The 19,992-nt window shown below is 35.7% G+C and overlaps 2 protein-coding genes across 7 annotated transcripts; one reads left to right on the top strand and one right to left on the bottom strand.

Annotated features, from left to right (window-relative positions):
- Window positions 1-246: 246 nt before the first annotated feature.
- LOC125049826 (ATP synthase lipid-binding protein, mitochondrial) lies at window positions 247-2,670 on the top strand. Of its 3 annotated transcripts, none has more exons than XM_047649290.1 (4): window positions 247-328; window positions 779-856; window positions 1,312-1,498; window positions 2,289-2,670. In XM_047649290.1, exons 2-4 carry the CDS (start codon window positions 812-814, stop codon window positions 2,450-2,452), a joined length of 396 nt encoding a protein of 131 aa, XP_047505246.1. In that variant the 5' UTR covers window positions 247-328; window positions 779-811; the 3' UTR covers window positions 2,453-2,670. The 3 variants fall into 3 exon arrangements, with proteins under 3 accessions (XP_047505246.1, XP_047505247.1, XP_047505248.1); XM_047649291.1 differs by having other exon boundaries at window positions 324-465; XM_047649292.1 differs by lacking the exon at window positions 247-328 and adding an exon at window positions 331-426.
- Window positions 2,671-5,746: 3,076 nt separating this feature from the next.
- LOC125049379 (double-strand-break repair protein rad21 homolog) lies at window positions 5,747-19,627 on the bottom strand. 4 transcript variants are annotated; one of them, XM_047648605.1, is made up of 21 exons: window positions 19,529-19,627; window positions 18,987-19,287; window positions 18,792-18,907; window positions 18,373-18,556; window positions 18,050-18,230; window positions 17,683-17,795; window positions 17,021-17,136; window positions 16,376-16,472; window positions 14,121-14,268; window positions 13,474-13,694; window positions 12,960-13,073; window positions 12,494-12,587; window positions 11,865-11,939; window positions 11,314-11,433; window positions 10,668-10,781; window positions 9,901-10,002; window positions 9,377-9,739; window positions 9,002-9,141; window positions 8,437-8,523; window positions 8,016-8,192; window positions 5,747-7,684 (listed from the first exon to the last, which is right to left on the bottom strand). In XM_047648605.1, the coding sequence occupies exons 2-21, from the start codon at window positions 19,242-19,244 to the stop codon at window positions 7,559-7,561; spliced, it is 2,946 nt and encodes a 981-aa protein (XP_047504561.1). In that variant the 5' UTR covers window positions 19,245-19,287; window positions 19,529-19,627; the 3' UTR covers window positions 5,747-7,558. The 4 variants fall into 4 exon arrangements, with proteins under 4 accessions (XP_047504561.1, XP_047504563.1, XP_047504562.1 ...); XM_047648607.1 differs by having other exon boundaries at window positions 9,002-9,126; XM_047648606.1 differs by having other exon boundaries at window positions 19,561-19,582.
- Window positions 19,628-19,992: the final 365 nt, after the last annotated feature.

The following is a 19,992-nucleotide window of genomic DNA, read 5'->3' as shown; positions in this document are numbered from 1 at the left end:
CTTGTATTCATTAATATTTTCTTCAAAGTAAATATCTTGACATAAGATTATTACAATATATTTAAAACATATTAAGATTTAAAATAGCAACATAATTTATAATCAACTATTCGCTTCATCTTATGCAATAAATATTATTATAAGAATTAAAAAGTGTGTTACGTAAATGTCATCTGCGCAGATCAATAGAAATTGTCCGATTATAGCGGAACTTTCGCAGTCTGCGCAAGTCAATCAATGACAAGAGAGGTTGTATAATCTGTTAGTTCTTCACCACTCAAAAATTGAACATTCCAAAGGCCGGTCTCCTCCTTCTCGGTGTTCTTTGGTAAGTTTCGTAGAGAATTGTGAATCTGTAATCGTGAAAAAGTGTCGGGATCTTAAATCGCTACTGAATAAAAAGTGCTAATATCGTTTTAAAAACAGGTGCTGTGCGTGTTAGTGCAAATATTTATTAGTGATTTTGTAAGTTGTCACTGCGGAAAAAATTCTAAGATTCTATCGGCGATTCGGCCATTTTCCGCTATACAGATTATTATGAAAATTACGCCTTTAAATTAACGTTACTTTTAGCTTTCCTACTACTGTAATCCCACGGATATTATTTATCAGAAGATTTTGTGTAAAACAGACAAATTTGATCTATAGTTACGTAGTCTTATAAATTACGTAACGCTCTGCGGTCAGTCTGTCAAAACCTTTTACTTAGCCATTTCTCAAGTAGAGCTCGACCTAACAGTTAGTAGTAGTTCATTAACGGGATATAATTTTATTTCAGTATTCGATCGCCGCACCCTAACTAAACACAAAAATGCTGTCTGCTGCTAGATTGATCGCCCCTGCAGCCAGGTCTGCTGTAAGTATTACTCTTTCACATTCAAGTCGATCTTTCTTAAATTCTATTTAGTATCAAATATCAAGTTTACTATAAAGTATCAAGTTTTAAATAAAATTACCAACCTATATTTCTCATTAGGTAATCAATACATATATATGAATAAGTGTACTTGTTTTGGTTCTATTCAATATAATATTATTAGAATACACTTAAAATCTAACAGGCAAGAAAAAGCACTCACTGCAGTAAAACAGCTGATTGTTATATAACATCTTTGAAGATAGCTTATTTAGAACTTATCAACTTAATTTAAAGCATGATCCTTACACAGTAAACTTCTATTACTTAACAACACCTATTGAAATTATTGAATAATTGCTAGTTTTAAAAAATTTACACTTATAGGGTTGATGTATGTATAGTATGTGAGTGTCATATGATTTATTGAAATGACAATTCTTAATAACTTCCAGATCTTCAGCAACACAGCTCTTGTGAGGCCACTGGCAGCAGTCCCCACACAGACACAAATTGTGCCTGCTGTCCCCGCCCAGGTGTCAGCTGTGCGCAGCTTCCAAACCACATCGGTTACAAAAGACATTGACTCTGCTGCCAAATTTATTGGTGCTGGTGCGGCGACAGTAGGAGTAGCTGGCTCTGGTGAGCAATATTTAATTATATATATATATATTGCATGTTTTGCTTGTTAAAATTCCATTTTACTTTTTGTTAATCCTGGTTACAATATAAATATATGAGAAAATTGATATTCATTAGGCTTTTGGTGATTCATGTTATCTTATCTATAATGAAGTATTAATTGTTCTTATGTAAATATCACTCAATGGGGCTTACATAACTTTAAAATTTTGGGAACCATCTTGATTGAAATTGAATACTAGATACTTATCTCAACTGAAGGTAATTTTTAACTGAGTTATATATATTTTTTATCAACTTCTATGAAAATCATTTGCTCAGATTTTAATTTACACTTTTCTCTAGGTATTGGTATTGGTGTGGTGTTTGGATGCTTAATAATTGGCTATGCACGTAACCCTTCCTTGAAGCAGCAGATATTTTCATATGCTATTCTAGGATTTGCACTGTCAGAAGCTATGGGACTTTTTTGTTTGATGATCGCCTTTCTCATGCTATTCGCCTTTTAAAATATGTTTTAATGCTTGTTTTTTTAAGACTTTTATGTACAGTGTATATTGTGAATGTTTGTAACTATGGTATATGCATGGTTTTTTTCTGCTACTAACAGTTGTCATTGCTAAGGTGAGTGCTTTTTGATTTATTTTATATCAACTACTTTTCATTCTTAATTTGTTAGTACCTTAAGTCTAAAATATTTCACTTATTTCACTTGATTGATTTTTCCACGTAATAAACAAATAATTCAATCTTCTCTTAGGAATAATTCTAATATTTTGTTTTATTGCAGGTGCGGGTATCGGAACAGTGTTCGGTTCCCTTATCATTGGTTATGCCAGGAACCCATCCCTGAAGCAGCAGCTTTTCTCATACGCCATCTTGGGCTTTGCCCTGTCTGAGGCTATGGGTCTCTTCTGTCTTATGATGGCGTTCTTGCTGCTCTTTGCTTTCTAAAAAGTTACTCTTAAGAACACTACTACTGCCATCCTTATGAGGTTTCTGTGAATACAATCTGGAGGGGATGTGGCAAGGAATAGAATGTGTGAAACCTCACCCTCATAGTGGTGTAAGGACATTTTTATGTGTGAATGTGTCACACCAGTGTGTCATCAGGAATGCAATTTATTTAATTATGTAGTATAAAAATCTGCAAATAAATCGTTGGACGTAAACATTCAGTTATTCCTATTCCTGGTTTTATATGTAGACTGTTAAAATAATCATGTTAAATATCTCCCAGTATAATAATGTGAAGATGGTGATGATTTAAAGCCAGTTACCACTTTGCGTGTGTATATCATCGTCTTTTATTGTTATGCTCATTGGTAATGTCAGCATCTGTATTGTACGTTTTTAGGGCGATTAAATGATACAAACCAACAAATTTTTTTTACAAATTCACCTTTTATTGCTGATTACCCTAGAATTTTATTTACATGATAAAGACTTAATATGAGGCTGAAATTGTACATTCACCCCCTTATTCATAGAAAATAAGTCTATAGTACCCTTCTCGTTGCATTTTTGAATGAATTTCGGGGTGATCCTTCTCTCTAAAATAAAACTTGTATCATTCAGCTCTTTAAAGTTTTGGCGGGGTAATTTAAGTAGAGTCCGTCGGTAAATGGTTAATAAATTCTACAGAACTCTATAAAAAAATGCCGTTGCAAAATAGAATAAGTGACGTAGTTACTTGGCCTTGATAAACAATTACGTAAGTAGTCAAATTTCGAATTCATATAAAACGGAAAACATTCTTACAAATCAATATAAAAACGCATCTCAATTAGGTTATCCCATTACATAACTCGTACTGCAGATTCCAATCAATGGACTCGTGACTGTATCTACATGTGATTTGGCTATCAACCACAGTTCGCTTATTCATGGTGTCTAATGTCCATGGCGATAAGAGAGTTCGCAGCTGTTTTAATATACCTGCCGATGGGGCAAAATCAATCTATTAAAAATAATTACTAATGTTTTTAGAAAAATATGTACGTACAGCCATTTGGGGCTAGAAGTTCCACCCGGGAATCTGAATCGAGAACGAACGTATATCGTCAAATCACGAGTCAATAATTTAGTTAGGTAATATATAAGTTGTGAGTTTATATATCGAATTTTTCAAGTTCTCTAAAAGGTTTATAGGAGTAGACTATTTATAATAGCCTCGCTGTAGTCCTGTAATAGGATAGTAGGGGCATGTGAATGTGTTTTTCACACCTTGGTATGGTATGGTGGACTCGGTTTCCGCACTTAGACTCATAATTGGTTCGTTATGCGTAAAGTCCTGGCTCATTAAGCCAACCTAGCTCCTTCCAGAAGCACAACTTTCCTGTGCACTTCACAGGCTGCAATGCACGTAGCTTAGCCACAGCCTCTCATTCCAGGACTACGTGGGTGACTGATTCCTCTGCGCTGAAACATCGTCTGCACATAGGGCTGTCCGTCGCGCCGAGGACAAAAAGATGTTTATCAATGAGAATTTTATCTGTATAGGAAGATAGGTGATCAGCGCCCGACACGTAATTTTTTTCTGATCAAAAGGTGCACAGAGTTCAAACGCATGACCTTTACTACAGTGCCTATTTTTTATATGACAGTGAAAAGTAATATATCATGTACATAGATGATGATTACGTTGCATCATATATTAGGTCTAAATAATGGCGATCGCTCTGATCCGTCCAACTATCGCCCAATAGCTATAACCTCCTTGTTCTCCAAAATAATGGAAACCATTATTAATAGCCAGCTCTTGAGGTATCTAGAGGGCCACCAGTTGATTAGCGATTCTCAGTACGGCTTTCGTCGTGGTCGCTCAGCTGGTGACCTCCTTGTATACCTTACCCATAGGTGGGCAGAGGCAATTGAGTCCAAGGGGGAGGCGCTGGCGGTAAGTTTGGACATAGCGAAAGCCTTCGATCGGGTGTGGCACAGAGCACTGCTCTCGAAGCTTCCAGCCTATGGGCTACCCGAGAAATTATGCGATTGGATCTCCAGCTTTCTGGCCGATCGGAGCATCAAGGTCGTCATCGACGGAGCATGTTCCGACCTTAAACCCGTGAACGCTGGGGTCCCACAAGGCTGTGTACTATCCCCGACCCTATTTCTTCTGCATATCAATGATATGTTGCAACTTAGCAACATTCATTGCTATGCGGATGACAGCACTGGGGATACTTTTTACACTGGCCGGGCAGGTATTTCTCGGGCAGTTGTCGATGAGTACCGGAACAAACTTGTGTCTGAAGTCGAAACTCTACTACGTGGAGTCTCAGACTGGGGCAGACTAAACCTAGTCCAATTTAACCCCAAGAAGACACAAGTTTGCGCGTTTTCCGCTAAAAAAACACCCTTTGTCGCTACTCCTCTTTTCGAAAACACTCTTCTTAAAGCCACAGCCAGCATTGGAATACTTGGCGTTGACATATCGAACGACGTTCAGTTTCGCGGTCACTTGGAGGGAAAGGCTAAATTAGCCCCCAAAAAGCTTGGTGTGCTCAGCAAGGCGAGGCGGTACTTTACTCCGGGCCACCGCATGCAACTATATAAAGCGCAAATTCGGCCCCACATGGAGTACTGCTCTCACCTCTGGGCGGGGGCTCCCCAGTACCAGCTCCTTCCACTTGACCGTATACAACGCAGAGCGGTTCGAATCGTCGACGACCAATCCCTCTCCGAGCGGCTTGATCCTTTGGCGTTGCGTAGAGATGTGGGGTCACTCTGCATCTTCTATCGCATTTACCATGGAGAGTGTTCAGAGGAGTTGTTCGGATTATTACCTGCAGCTGAATTTCATCATCGGACGTCGAGACAGAATACGAAATTCCACCCGTATCACCTCGACGTCCGCCGTTCCACAACTGAGCGTTTTTCAAGGCAGTTTTTGCCGCGCACCACCACTATGTGGAACCAGCTGCCCACTGAAGTATTTCCGAACCAATTCGACTTAGGGTCCTTCAAGAAAAGAGCGTACCAATTCTTAAAAGGCCGGCAACGCACTCGCGAGCCCTCTAGCATTGAGAGTGTCTATGGGCGGCGGTATCACTTAACATCAGGTGAGCCTCCTGCCCGTTTGCCCCCCGTTCTATAAAAAAAAAAAAAAAAAACCCTACTAAATATCAGCTCTAAATACACTTCATATTAAATTACTGATTGACTTGACCAATTTCTTTAACATGGGTGAATCTGTTAGGTACTTGATTCCAGCTTGAAATGAAGTTCATAAATAATAAAACTGTGTATATTAACAAATTCTTTATTGCAAATAAGTGTTAATTATCCAAGTATGTACCTCCCATTCAGATATTACAACATAACACAATGTGGCACAAAACTTACCGTTCTTAGGTACATAGCAGAGAAATACACACTCGGATTTTTCATTACAGTTTAACTTAATACTAAAACAGGTTCAGGCATTCAGAATGCTTTTAATTTAGAATTTATACACTCTGGTCGTAGTTTCAATCTTTAAATGAACACAAAATATTACCGCACTTAACCAAAAATCCCTAATCGTATAAAAAACATTCACACATCGCACACTCAACTCGTATAAACATGTAAATATATTGAATTTCTTTTATAATAGACAATGTTCTTTTAATTTATTTGGTGTTCAGTAATGCATTACTTAACATTACACATCTTGTACATAATTTTAGGTTAACTACTTAAAAAATAATTTTTAACTAACTTGGAATAATTTTTTCAAGTGCAGTTACATTTACTTAATCATTGATCGGCTTCCAAATTCTGACATACACAAATTACACTAAAAGTCTGACAGGTATAAAAGATCTTTACATTAAGAGGGCTTATTTGTAATCTCAATTAACAGCAAAAATATCAATTCAAGTCGGTTGCTAGAAATTTAGTCTAGTTAGTTTAATTACATTATTACACGAGTATATACTTAATATTTGATAAATCTTTAAATAACTTAGTTTTGGGATTTGTGTTGTCGGTATAAAGAAAGTTTGATTAAGTAAATGCACTCAATACTTAACAAACATGATTTCAAAAGAGTTTATGATAACATTCTTAACAGTATGTGTCGAGCATATATCTGCTGACTCCGTAGAATAACTAATTACCATTCATTCTTATTTACAATTATATAAGAATATGATGTGGGTTACAAAACGTATTATCAAAACAATGAATTAAATAATCACTTAATGGAACGAAACATATAGATTCTACGGCGCCAACAGTGATAACATGATTTCCTTTGTAACTATTAGGAGAATATTTACTATTGTCATAATTGAAGCTATAAAACAATTTAAACTTTACAATAATTTCCCTTAACCTAGAGCAAAACAAAATAAGGCGATTCACTACATGTCTAACCAACAAATACATTTATCGAGCTCACAGAAACTTATTCAAAGAAAAGTCCACTTTATCGCTTACGGGTATCTTTTTCACTTTAATACTTCATATTAAAATATAGACCTTAAGCCGAAATTGACGATATGTAATGTCACAGAAATCCTTAAATAAACACTGACGCAAGAAGCAATGATAAAGTAGACTCCCCTTTAATGTTGCAATCCAATACTGAGATCAACATTTGCTTATAATTTTGGTCCAAAATGGAGTTTCTATGAATTCGAGATTTTCCTTCTTCCACTTACACAATATTACCCTTGAAAGGAAAAGTTCTTAAACGACAGCAAACCTAGCTGATATTCATTTGTGTTATATACAACATGCGATATAAACGTTGAGAACAGTGCAATCCTGACGGGAAGTTATAGAAAACCATACTAATCTATAAATATTGAAATAATAAATAGAGGATCCGCAGTTTAAATACTTAGATTTCAATGACCTACTAAAGGTAATATTCTTAGCAGTACAGTCGAGAGAAAATGACTGAATTTACAAGGATTTATACTTTAAGTTCAAGGAAAATTAATAAAACCTATACTGTCATAACTTTGCATAGGTACTATGTAATTGTTCTTATAGTAAATAAATGAATATAAAAAGTCCTTATCAGTTAGGAGAGCTGCTATAAAAAAAACTAACCCTCACTTAGACTTATAGTGCTTCCGTTTCGAACTGGGTGCCCCGGGATATAGTGATGGGTCCGTATGTTTCGTTCTGTTCTAGTTTCAATACTTGATGCTTTTTGAGAACTAGTAAACTGTAGAATTTCTGGGCAACCTGGAAAATAAAGTATTTTAAACAGCTTGTAACGATACAAAGCTATCGTTATCAATAAAAAAGCGACGGGTTAACAACATAATGAGCGAAGAAAAAATACTTTTTCGAATAACACGTTTCAGAAATTTCTAAATAATTTATGCAACATTTAGGAGGTTAAGTTAAAAAAAACATTAAGATAACATTTTGCTTAAGAGTCAATAGGAAACTTATTTTCATAAAACTTTTAATAATTGAAGGAAGATGTGCAGGTACATTAGACCTCGTCTTAAAATAAGGCTGATAGCCATGTAGTGCTGCATTATTATCACTTGTATACAAAATAAAATACCTGTTTCCTATTATTATGCCTCGGTGCAAGCTCTGAAAACATGATGCTCGCTTCACCGATGAGTTTAGGCTTCATTAAGGAGAAGAGCTGCGCAGCACGACGATTCAACACTCGCTCCTCGAACTGTTCGTCCGTCTCACCCGCCTCACGCCATTCGCTGTCTCTGCCCTCTTCCGGCTGAAATTTACACAAATTATAATAAAACATGTGTTTTATTGTTGAGATATGCCAAAACTTTTTTTTTAATTTCATTTATCATGCTGTTTATTAATTTCTTAATGCTGACAATCTGAGGAACAAGAGTCAATTTATAATATTTAGAACACAGAAATAGTATTTTTGGTGATGTGGTCAAAGTATGTTGGTGGCGATATTTCACTAAATTTACTATATATGTCGCAGCAAGATATAAAATACTTACATTCTCAACACTTAAAGGCAAGTCATAATCATGCTGTGGACTGTTATGACCCTGTTGGTCATCGTAGCCTAAATTCGTCAATCCATTCTGAAAACACACAAATTTTTTTAAATCAGCATAAATATAATTAAAAGACTTGAAGAAAATCATTTTAGTAGATTTTTGCATTGTCTGTGCTAACTTGCTCAGGATATATCAAATATTAGGTTCTATTTATTTTTGGTTTGAAAAACAAATGCACAAGTGAATAGCTGTAAAAAATTGAATTTGGAATTTCTAACCAAAGGGGAGATATTTGAGGTCAAAGTGTCATTATGACAAAACGCCAATTTCATATGTAAGGGACCTTGTAATCTTTCGGGTTTTAAATAAACATAAAAGTATCATTAAGACTAAAATGTAACTTAACATAGAGTAAAAGCACAAAATAAAGAAACTTAACTTGATACACTTTAGGTCAGTTTTATTTCATTTAACTGCGTCATTTTTCTTTTCATTATATTGAATTAGAGTTAAGTCGCTGAAGGACAGAATAATGTTATTAAAAAAATAAAATAAAAATTACCTGGTAGTCCCCTCGGCTCATAGAGTGCAGATGGTCCGCGGTGGCCAGAAGAGGGTTGTGGGATCCACCCTGGGGCATCATCGGCAGTTCTGAGTTGGGGTGCAAAAGACCACTGTGCTGTACACCTGGAAATAACACTCCTTGGAATCATTATTTGATAGTGGACATTACGATCAAACACTTATTCATTCTGTAGCCTTAAATAGCTGGTTCTGTCCACATCACTCTCATGGTATACTTGACATTTTAACCAAAACATTTACATAATTGAGATCCTTTTATATATAACTCATATTTTTGACAACGACTGGTGAATAGTCTATAATATATCATGATTTCTGTGTTACAATAATTAAAATATATGAAAAATCTTACTTGTAGGCGTCATTCCTCCATGTCTTAAATCTGACGGCGTCATTCCTCCGTGTTGTAATCCCGCTGGTGTCATTCCTCCGTGACCCAATCCACCGGGTGTCATTCCACCGTGACCCAAACCGGCTGGGGTCATTCCACCGTGTCCCAATCCCGCTGGGGTCATTCCACCGTGCCCTAAACCTGCCGGTGTCATTCCACCGTGAACCAAGCCCGCCGGCGTCATTCCACCGTGTCCTAAACCTGCCGGTGTCATTCCTCCATGGTGTAAGCCAGCCGGTGTCATTCCTCCGTGGTGTAAACCAGCGGGTGTCATACCGCCATGTTGTAGGCCAACTGGCGTCATTCCTCCGTGATCCAAACCACCTGAAAATTTAAAAAAAAAATGTTTTTCCAGTGCTTTTTTTTACCAACTATGGAGAATGTGTATGATGCAAAGACGTGTTAAGTCTGTTACTTTATAGACTTCCGAAGTGGTTTAGGAATAATTAAAAAGTTTCCTGAAGATAATATTTATCACAACATACCTGGTGTCATTCCTCCATGATGTAGACCGGCAGGTGTAAGACCTCCGTGGCTTAGCCCCCCTGGGGTCATACCACTGTCTAAACCTAATCCTGGAGTCATGCCTGTAAATATTAAATATACCCAAATGAACGTATGTACGAGGCTACAATAAGGCTTATTTAGCTACACAAATGTTTTTATTATTATTATTGCTGCATAAACTAAGAGTATAAAAACACCAAAAAAAATCACAATGGTGTTTAACCTGAGCCAGGTGTGTCTGAAGAGTCAAACCACTGTACAAATTGCTTTACTTAGAAAGTAAGGAATTAAGAGAATCATACAAATAAAAACAATTGTACACAATCATAAACTTTGAGCTAACAACATACACAGTTCATCACTGTGCTGGTGGGCTTTGTTTAGGAGATACTGATAATTGTCTATTCCCTTATACACATAAGGTAACAATTTATAATATATACTATCCCCTCTTATATATTTGAACCCTGTATTTTGTTGAAATAGTTAGATATTACATTTTGTATATGTTGTACCTACTATGTTTTGGGGTTACATGTAGTCCTTTTTTTTATTGATTTACTTCCGAGGATCATGGTCAAAGATTCAAAGACGAGATTCAGAGCTATAACTAGTATACCGGAAACGAATTGGATTGAACCTTAATATTTTCTCAAAAATAAATCTACCAACATAAAAAACACCAAAGAAATTATTATTAATGTATATTTTTGCCAATTGAAAATACTAGTATAAATATACATACCGCCATGGTGCAATGCCGAGGGTGTCATTCCACTAGAGGTTAAGCCAAGGTCTAACGGCTGGTTGTCGCCATGATGAAGACCAGCTGGTGTCATGCCGCCATGAGTCAAGCCACCTAAAAATTTATATTAATATTCAAAAATAAAATGGTGTAATAATAGTATTATTATATCAAACTATTTATAGTTTATTTATAACGCCATATATAATGCGGCATTACTAATGCCTGATTAGTGAACGTGTGATTTAAGAATGGCAGCGAAAAATCTTTTTAATTATGATTTTTGAAACTATGTTTACTAAATTAAGGAACCGTTAAGACTTAATGAACAACTTCAAATAACTTCGGTTATCCTCGCCTCGGCTATCTGAATCTATTTCGTGGTTATTTTTTTAGGTAGGTGATCGGCCTTCTGTGCCTGATAAATGTAAATTATTGACTCTGAGGCATACCAACAATCTATTTAAAAAAAATATTGGTGCATTGTGATTCAAAGTCATGACCTCAAAGTTGAGCACGCTCAAGCTTCTCACAAACTTGAGTGAGAAACTTCAACTTATGTGTATGACGTTTATTTTTAACCAATTTAAAACTTAAGGAGGAGTTTATCAATTCAACGATTTAATGAATATACTAGTTTAATTACCTGGCGTCAATGCTCCATGTCCAAGTGAACCTGGCGTGATTCCGCCTTGCAGAAGAGTTCCAGGTGTCAGAGAGCCCAGTATTCCAGGAGTCAATGGGGCACCGATGCTGCTTAGCATACCTGAAATAATGTATGTGTAATAATTAATATTTACTTCACATATTAAGGAAGAACCTTTTATAAATATTATATTTTTTGGAAATATTTCAATGTAACTTGCTCTATGCTTTATGGAATTACGGGACCAAAGCCAAACTGGCTAATGTCAATTACAACAAAATTTCTGAATATTTGTAACCAACAATAATTAAAAAAATATTTTTGTTTGTACTTAAACCACTTTGGAATTTGGACTAAATACCCCATCTTTTTTCAAATGCCAAGATTGCATAATACGTTGTTTTTTCGGCACGGTGGGATACTTACATACAATTATAAAAAGAATATCACAAGGTACAAAAACTTTGCTTTCAGCTTAACATTGATTTATGGGACACTTGTATATATATATATATATATCCTATTTACAAATTGGGCTTCAAATCATTTACCTGGAGTGAGAGGAGGTTCATCATCAGACCTCGGCGACAGGTATCCGGGAGTGGGTTCAGGCACTCGTTCTGACTCTACTCGCACCACACCAAAATGAAGTTAGTTGAAATTGTGCAGTTAGATTTTGTAATAGTTTATTGTTGTTTAGTATTTGAACATAGTTGCTTTTTTAATTTATAATAGTCTAAAACAACAATAAACTACTTTACAAAGATAAAGCATGATATTAAATAGATTTCAATGAAATTAGTTAACAGTTGGAAATGAGAATGTTTTGAAAGTTGAAAGTTATTGCTGTCTTTGTCTATAGCATGCTCAATGAAAGAGACAGTTATATTTAAAACAGTGAAATATTTTTTATTCCAAAAGTTATCTGGATATTCAGAAGATTAGGAATAATATTTTGTTTTCATTGTATAATTCCCTTGAATATGCATTCCACTATTTTAACCAAAAACCTTAATTAAATTTCTACCAAAAGAAATTTATAATCTTGGTTCATTGTGACATATTTGTTTTTTAGTTAAGCAAAATCTAATATTCAAGAAGTCTGAAAATTTATATGTACACGTGTTAATAAGCTTGTTATTAATTGAAGTGAACAATGAGAAAACATATGAAATCTCACCAATAGAAGGCTCGTATTCTTGAGGCACAGGAGTCGGAGGCTGTATGTCAGGTATAAGCGCCGGCGCAGGTGTTTCCGGTGCGTGGTGGATAATCTGAATAACTCATGTTTTATATTACACTGCATAAAATATAAAAGACCATTTCAGTTTAGGTACTAGATTATTATTTTTACAGCTACTGGTTTCAGCAATTATATCCAACTTAAATTATGAAAAATATTATTTTGTCAAAATTATGCGATAATAACAACTATTTACTAAAAATTATTATTCTTAATTATTATATGTACCTCATTTAATAAAAAAATATATTTAAAGGTTAAAATGTTAAAATTGTATTCAATTAAAAACCCAAAGTAATTTGAAAAAAAAAAAAAAAACTTCAAAACAAAAAAGTTTAGATATCATTTTTTAGCACAAATGCTTGACAGATAAATACATTATGTGTATAAATTATTGTCATACCTCCTCGTGCCTTCGTTTCCTTCCTCGGGGCTTCGCCACGGGCTGCTCGGGCTCCGGAGACTTCGCATCGCCATCTTCGTTTTCACTGCGCAGGATCATGTTGCGTTGGTATTTCTGTAAAATAGTTATTTCACCTCATAAAATATAAAATAATTATTTTGTTTATCTATACTAATGTATTTTTTTTTTAATATTAGTTAAAACAAATATAGAGCAGTGTTGGCCAAGTGGCTTCAGCGTGCGACTCTCATCCCTGAGGTTCGATCCCCGGCTGTGCACCAATGGACTTTCTTTCTATGTGCACATTTAACATTCCCTCGAACGGTGAAGGAAAACATCGTGAGGAAACCGACATGTCTTAGACGAAAAAAGTCGACCGCGTGTGTCAGGCACTAGAGGCTGATCACCTACTTGCCTATAAGATTCAAAAATAATCATGAAACAGATTCAGAAATCTGTGGCCTAAAGAGGTTGCAGCGCCACTGTATTTTTTTTTTTTAAACAAATAATATACCTTGAACAGAACCCTCGAAGGTATAGGCCTAGCAGACAATGTGAATAATTTCTCAACACCCCCGGATTCCTTCCAGTGCATCAATCTCCTGGTTGGAGGAGCCAGGTCCAGAGTTATCACGATATCAGATGTATTGCTTAACTGGTTCTTCATCTCTTCACCGGTTAAGTTCTTCACTTCGTCCACTATAAGTTTACGCTTGCGTTTCGTTTTTGTGATGCCTGTGAAATATAAATTACTTATTATCATATTTATTTAATAACAATATACGGGAGGTTAGTAACTTTGAAGTAAAATGTAGCCTAATAATATATAGAATTTGAAAAATATGATTTTTATGATCAATACATACATAGAAATATATTTGCTACAAAAGAATATTTATTGAAATGTTACATTTGCTGAACATTTATTAGAGGACGCAATTTTATTTATGGAACACCCTTGTACCGGGTCGACCGGGTCGCCATCTTGGAAAAAATCTAATTAAATTTCGTATAGACATATGTGAGTCATACTTAATAAGTCATAACTCTCGCCTCTGAATCTGACCCTTACAGTGGGCTGAGGTAACTTCAAAGCAATGTTCATTAAAAAAGTGCCTTCAAGATAGTCTTTTTAAAGCCAAAATTACACTTATTATTTACCTTTAAGTACAGTAGCATCAACTGGAGCCAAAGCGAAGGATTCTTCCTCGTTTTGTAGCAAAGTAGTAGAATCGAGCGCAGGCGCAGGTGTCTCCGCCCGCTCTTCCGGCCGCTCTATTTCCGGTTGGGACTCCATCCCATCTACTTCCTGTAAAATGAAGATTATTTTGAGTCCTCGTTAATAGTATTTACCTATTTAAGGTTTTGCATATTTATATAAAGTATTTTTTTATAAATAAATAGTACCAAGAGTTAATTGTACTTTTAATGAGAAGTTTTTGATGTGACAACGTCTTAAAATTCGATGGAGCCGGCTGCACGCACGAAAAATCATGACGCATGCGGCGTTACCTCGCTCTGAGGCGTTCCATTTAAGGCTTGAAGTGCAAGCGAGAGCGCGCAACGAGCGACAAAGAAGCACAATCGGCCTCCGCGTCCGGGAGTGTACGTTCGTTAAAAAATTTACATAATTGTATTTATGCGTACAAATAAATGTAACTTGATCAATTCAATTGTGATATCCATTTACCTCCTTCTCTATATCCACACAAAATACCTATCAAACAAATAAAATTTAAATTTTCTTTTGAAAAATGTAACCATTCCATCAATAATTTCTTATGACGTTGTCATGTTCAACTATCGTCAGTAAACCGACTTTACAGACAACCTTTTTTTTTTAAACGGCTGTTTGTAGTTATTTTTTAGTCTAACATTAAGTTTAATATTTTCCTAGTCTATCCTTTAAAACATAGAGATAATTAGTCCATTAGTTCAACAACAGAGTAGTTTTCAAATTACTTAAAATATGAATACCGATCTTATACATTTTTTTTTATTTTTTAAACAAAATAACTTTTTCACACTTTATTCTTAACCCTTAATTGGGCGCGCCTACAAAGTTGCATAAGCGGTCGCGTGGGGTGCTTAGCACCCCAGAATTAGGAAATAAAATAAAATACGAAATACATGCAAAATCACACTTGTATTAATTAGAACATTTTAACTTACATATTAATCAACTTTTAAACATATTTTTAATATAATCAACTTATTTTTTGAATATGAAAAATATTTTTTACAAATCCTAGTTTTAATCGTTGCAATTTTTACAGACTATATTCATATGGTCATTGCACACATGTTTATGGCATTTAAAACATTCAGTCTTTGTTTTCCTGTCCTTACTTTTTGGACATACATGGCACCTTTTGTATGATTGCGATCGGCCTGCTTCAGAAATAGATTCTTGGTCCTGAATTTCATGTTGTCTTTTTAGTCGTTTTTGCAGCGGTCGTGGTAGTGTGGGTATGCTGGCTCTTGATATTTGGTGAGGTTTGACTAAATCAACAGCCAGTAGCTTTATAAATAGTCTTCGGGATATATTGGAGCCAATTTTAGATTTGTATATTACATAGGAATTGATACCTGTGATATTGAAAATATGAAAAAATATCACCATCGGCCATCTTTTGGTACGTCTTCCTACATTATAAGTGGCGCACATTTGGTCGTTCGTATCAACTCCCCCTTTCGTTTTATTATAAAAATGAATAATTTCGGGCTTTCTTTTCTCACCCTCAACATTATCATCGTGATGCATTGTCGATAAAAGCAGAACTGCTTTTCTTGGTTTCGGCACATATGAGCACAAAATCATATCTTTTTGGAAACCAAATAACCAATATTTTTTTCCGGTAAGAAACACTTTGGTATTTCGGGCTTGTTTTTTCTCAGTGTGCCCACCATGGTAAGCGTATGTTCATCTAAAAGCGATTTGGCCAGTGGGGCACTAGTGAACCAGTTGTGCATGGTAACATTTCTTCCAGTCCCGGAAATAGGTTCTATCAATCGTTTTACTAGACTTTTGGTATCAGAGGGTAGTTTGAATGGTCCATTAGGTTGCACTCAGGTTGCACATAAAATTAACAACTATTTACTTACTCGGAATTTAGACCACACAAACAGTCACCTGGGGTGTCGTGCACCCCAAACACACTCTCCGAGCCCAAACGTCCACAACCGAGCGCTGCTCGCAACAAAATCATGTACGTTTTACGTGTTTACGAAGCTACCTAGAAGAGCAGCGCGCTAAATTCAAATTTTAAAAAGTTGTGCGCCTGGGAACCCGCTCTGGGGTGTATGACACCCCACGCGACCAATTAAGGGTTAAGATATAGTATGGAACTATTTAAAGTAATGCATTTATTTCTATTTAAAATAAGTTAATAAACAAAGTCTACTATAGCTCTCACCATAGGTATGGGCAGCGTGGGCTGCACGGGCGGTGGTGGAGGCGGCATAGCAGTATCCTCAGATGGGGGACACTCCGGCGCAGGAGATCCCGCCCAACTACATACAGAAATCATTTATTAAATATCACCTCCATCATAACTTTTAAGGGCTTTACCCCGATCTCGAGTATATTCCAGACGAAATGTTACTGGTAAGCGCAGAACGCTAATCGCCTAGTTCTCTTAAAAAAATATCAATGAATTAGAAAACGAATAATTATAACTACATATTCATTATATATTTGAATTATATAAAAAAAACAATGGCGCTACGTCCTTTTACGACTGTGCTCCAGATTTTTTTCTAATAGGCAAGTAGATGACACACGCCGTCAACTTTTTGAATCTAAACGGCCTTAGGCATGCCTGTTTGTCTTCACCATAGTAGCCAGTGTTAATTGCGCACATGGACAGTAAGTCCATTGGTGCACATATAAAAGTGAAATATATAACAATCAGATGAATATTTATAGTTATATTTGTATTATCAAAACAACTGCGCCTACAAACAGTAGGTTAACGTTATACCCTGAATATATTTTCTCGACCTCGGCCAATGGAGGCCCAGGCCAGTCAGGGGGCTACGTGACTTCATACAAGTGGTACCTGTGATGTGGAGAGTCCCCGGCGTCATAATGGTCTCCCATGTCATCGTCTGAGTCGGGCACTTCAGGAGCCGCTGCCGTGTCTCCACCGCCTACTCCAGCTGCGTCTATTTCAGCCTGAAATACAATATAATGCTTTTAGTAAATAAGAAATAAATCAGTGCCGCTACAACCTCTTTAGGTCTTGGCCTCAGATTTCTGAGTCTGTTTCATGATCATTTTTAAATATGATTCAAGTAGGTGATCAGCCTCCAGTGCCTGACACACGCCGTCGACTTTTTTGGGTCTAAGACATGTCGGTTTCCTCACGATGTTTTCCTTCACCGTTCGAGCAAATGTTTAATGCGCACATAGAAAGAAAGTCCATTGGTGCACAGCCGGGGATCGAACCTACGACCTGACGTATGAGAGTCTCACGCTGAAGCCACTAGGCCAACATTGCTTTTAGTATACACATTTAAATAAGACGTCTTTAACGGATTAAAACGAGAATTTATTACATTATTCACTATATCAGTGAGAGACTGCTACATTAAATTGACAGGTAACTAGTCAGTATTATAATTTTTTTAAAAGACTGTGCTGCCATTCCTACTTCTTAAATGTGCTTCCCCAATGACATATGACCAAAAAGATGTTTTCGTGAGTTCAATGTTGACATACCTGCAAAGATTGCGGCTGGGCAGAAGTCCCAGCCATTCCGGGTGTGGCGCCGGCGCCTGAACTACTTGCTGTGACGTCACCGAATAGATCACCCTCAAACAAACCGCCGGCGTCTGGAATTGCACATACAAGGATGTGAGAATTACAATATCTATGAATACTAGAGTTTTCATCAAAACTACATCAGATCTCCATGGACTTGTCTAAGATAGTGACACATCACACAAGACACATAGTTTAATCCAAATAGTGGGTTTCTCAACTTAAGTTTTAATTACTCTATACTTTTGGAGTATCTGTAAATCTATTTGCCACTTATGTTAAATAAAAAATAGTTTTTTTAATCAGCGAATTCATAGAAACGTACGTCCAAAATCTCCAACATCTGGTATAGAACCGCCAAAGCCATCATCCATGTGAGTGTTGGGAGCAGCTTCCATCCTCGGGGCATGAGATTCGGCCAAGACTGGAGCAGCTCCACCTACCCCTGCATTTTGTCCATCCTTCCCTAATTCAAGAGATGATCCTTCCGCAAATAACAGGTTGCTCTAAAAAATATATAATCTTTATTATAAAGGGCATCCAATTAAATTTCAATCATAATGTTTAAAGGTAATTTAATTTGTGTTAAATAATTGCAAAAAAAAATTTTAAGAAGAAACTTGAACTGTGAAAGCAATTTTTACATACTTGTTCCAATCCACCCTCATTTCCAATGGCATCTCTCATTATATCTGGATTTTCTGTATCAAAACCCATATCACCAAAACCATCATCATGAGTGACCAGGTTTAAGGACCCATAATCCTCTCTCATTGTAATCTCTTCTGCCCGTGATTGATTTAGGGAGAATTGAGCTTCAATGTCTACTTCACTAAGTAAAAAAAACAAATTATTGAATAAAGAATATTATGATTACTGACAACTTTACAATTTGCAAATATGTAAAGGGTAATACTTCTTTTAAACCATATCAGATGTGTTTAGAAATATTCCTTCATTGACAATCTATATTTTTATAGACTAATAGTTACAAAAAAATAGTTTGTTACAAAAGTTGAAATTAACATTTAAAAATTAGTCTTAATAGAACATTATTGTTAACTTACTTAAGTTCTGGCATTGCTGTATCAAAATCATGAAACACCTCAGGTAATGTAATAGCATTCATTGCCGCTTCTCGATGTTCCTCAGGCAAGTCTACCATACCAGGCCTAAAGGCCATCTAAACAAAGATTTCCATTTAGCTTAGTTAATTCAAAAGCAAGATTCTCTTTTGTACTAAGAAAATTAAAAGCACTTACTTTGATCTTAACAAAAGCTTCATTACAGTCTTGCAAAAGGTACTTTGCTTTTCTAGAGTATATTCTAACAACACCAAGCAACAGATGGCCTGATGTCCGCAGAGCCATCTTAACTTTGGGCTTAAGAATTCCATCAACAGACTTCTCTATGTTAGTTTCAAATACATGAGCCTTGGTCAACTTCTTATCCCAATGGGCTGCCAGCCAAATTTTGGCCAGTGGGCCCTTTTTGGCCAGCACAAAATGTGCATAAAACATTTTGCTTGTGAATTAAAGTCTGGCCAATTACATCAAAATTGTTCTGAAAACAACACACACACATAAATGTACAATCCCAAACGCGAATATTAGGAATTACACAGTTTAACTGTTTCTTTGCAGCAGGTTTATTTAACAACGGTGATCCAATTTGGCGCCCATTCCGTAAGGCAAATTTATATTGGTGTTTCAGTACGCTTGTACACATAATAAATAAGAATAAAATATATACAGAGGCAATACTCAAATTATGGCGTTATTTTTAAAGTCTATTTAATGTTTACCTAATTTGATAACATAAAATTACGAATTTCACCTTCCACACAACGTAAACATGACAACAATTACGCTTTCAAGATGGCGGAACAAAAGTATAGACAATAGATAATAGAGTAAAACGTTTTTTTAGTATTACCATTTACCAGATTAATGTGACCGTTCACTTTTTAATAAGTTCAATAAAATATCTGATATAATGGAGTATGATAATATATTTTATTGAAATATGTCCAAATACTCTGAAAGACAAGTTTACATTCCTTTTTATTTTGTCATGTCATATAATTTATGAAGGTCGGGAATGGTTTTGATTCGATTTCCGATTCCAATGATATTTTTTCGATAAAAATAAGTTGTTAAGCTCTAATTACTATTTTTCAAATTTTAATTATTTATCAAAGAAGCTATGGTTTAACAATGCTACGACCTTAAATCTTAAAATAGTTATCTTCTAACTATTAAATTCTTC

This window comes from Pieris napi, chromosome 5 (assembly GCF_905475465.1).
Source record: "Pieris napi chromosome 5, ilPieNapi1.2, whole genome shotgun sequence".
NCBI lineage: Eukaryota > Metazoa > Arthropoda > Insecta > Lepidoptera > Pieridae > Pieris > Pieris napi.
The sequence above is the reverse complement of the archived record's forward strand: the minus strand, read 5'-3'. Positions and strand labels throughout refer to the sequence as shown.

Coding starts and splice junctions, on each gene's coding strand:
- LOC125049379 (XM_047648605.1), bottom strand. CDS start 19,244: ATGTTTTATGCACATTTTGTGCTGGCCAAAAAGGGCCCACTGGCCAAA. Junction 13,695..14,120: donor TGATGCTACTGTACTTAAAG/GTAAATAATAAG, acceptor TATATTTCACAG/GCATCACAAAAACGAAACGC. Junction 12,588..12,959: donor GGAAACGAAGGCACGAGGAG/GTATGACAATAA, acceptor TGAGTTATTCAG/ATTATCCACCACGCACCGGA.
- LOC125049826 (XM_047649290.1), top strand. CDS start 812: ATGCTGTCTGCTGCTAGATTGATCGCCCCTGCAGCCAGGTCTGCT. Junction 857..1,311: donor CCCCTGCAGCCAGGTCTGCT/GTAAGTATTACT, acceptor AATAACTTCCAG/ATCTTCAGCAACACAGCTCT. Junction 1,499..2,288: donor AGTAGGAGTAGCTGGCTCTG/GTGAGCAATATT, acceptor GTTTTATTGCAG/GTGCGGGTATCGGAACAGTG.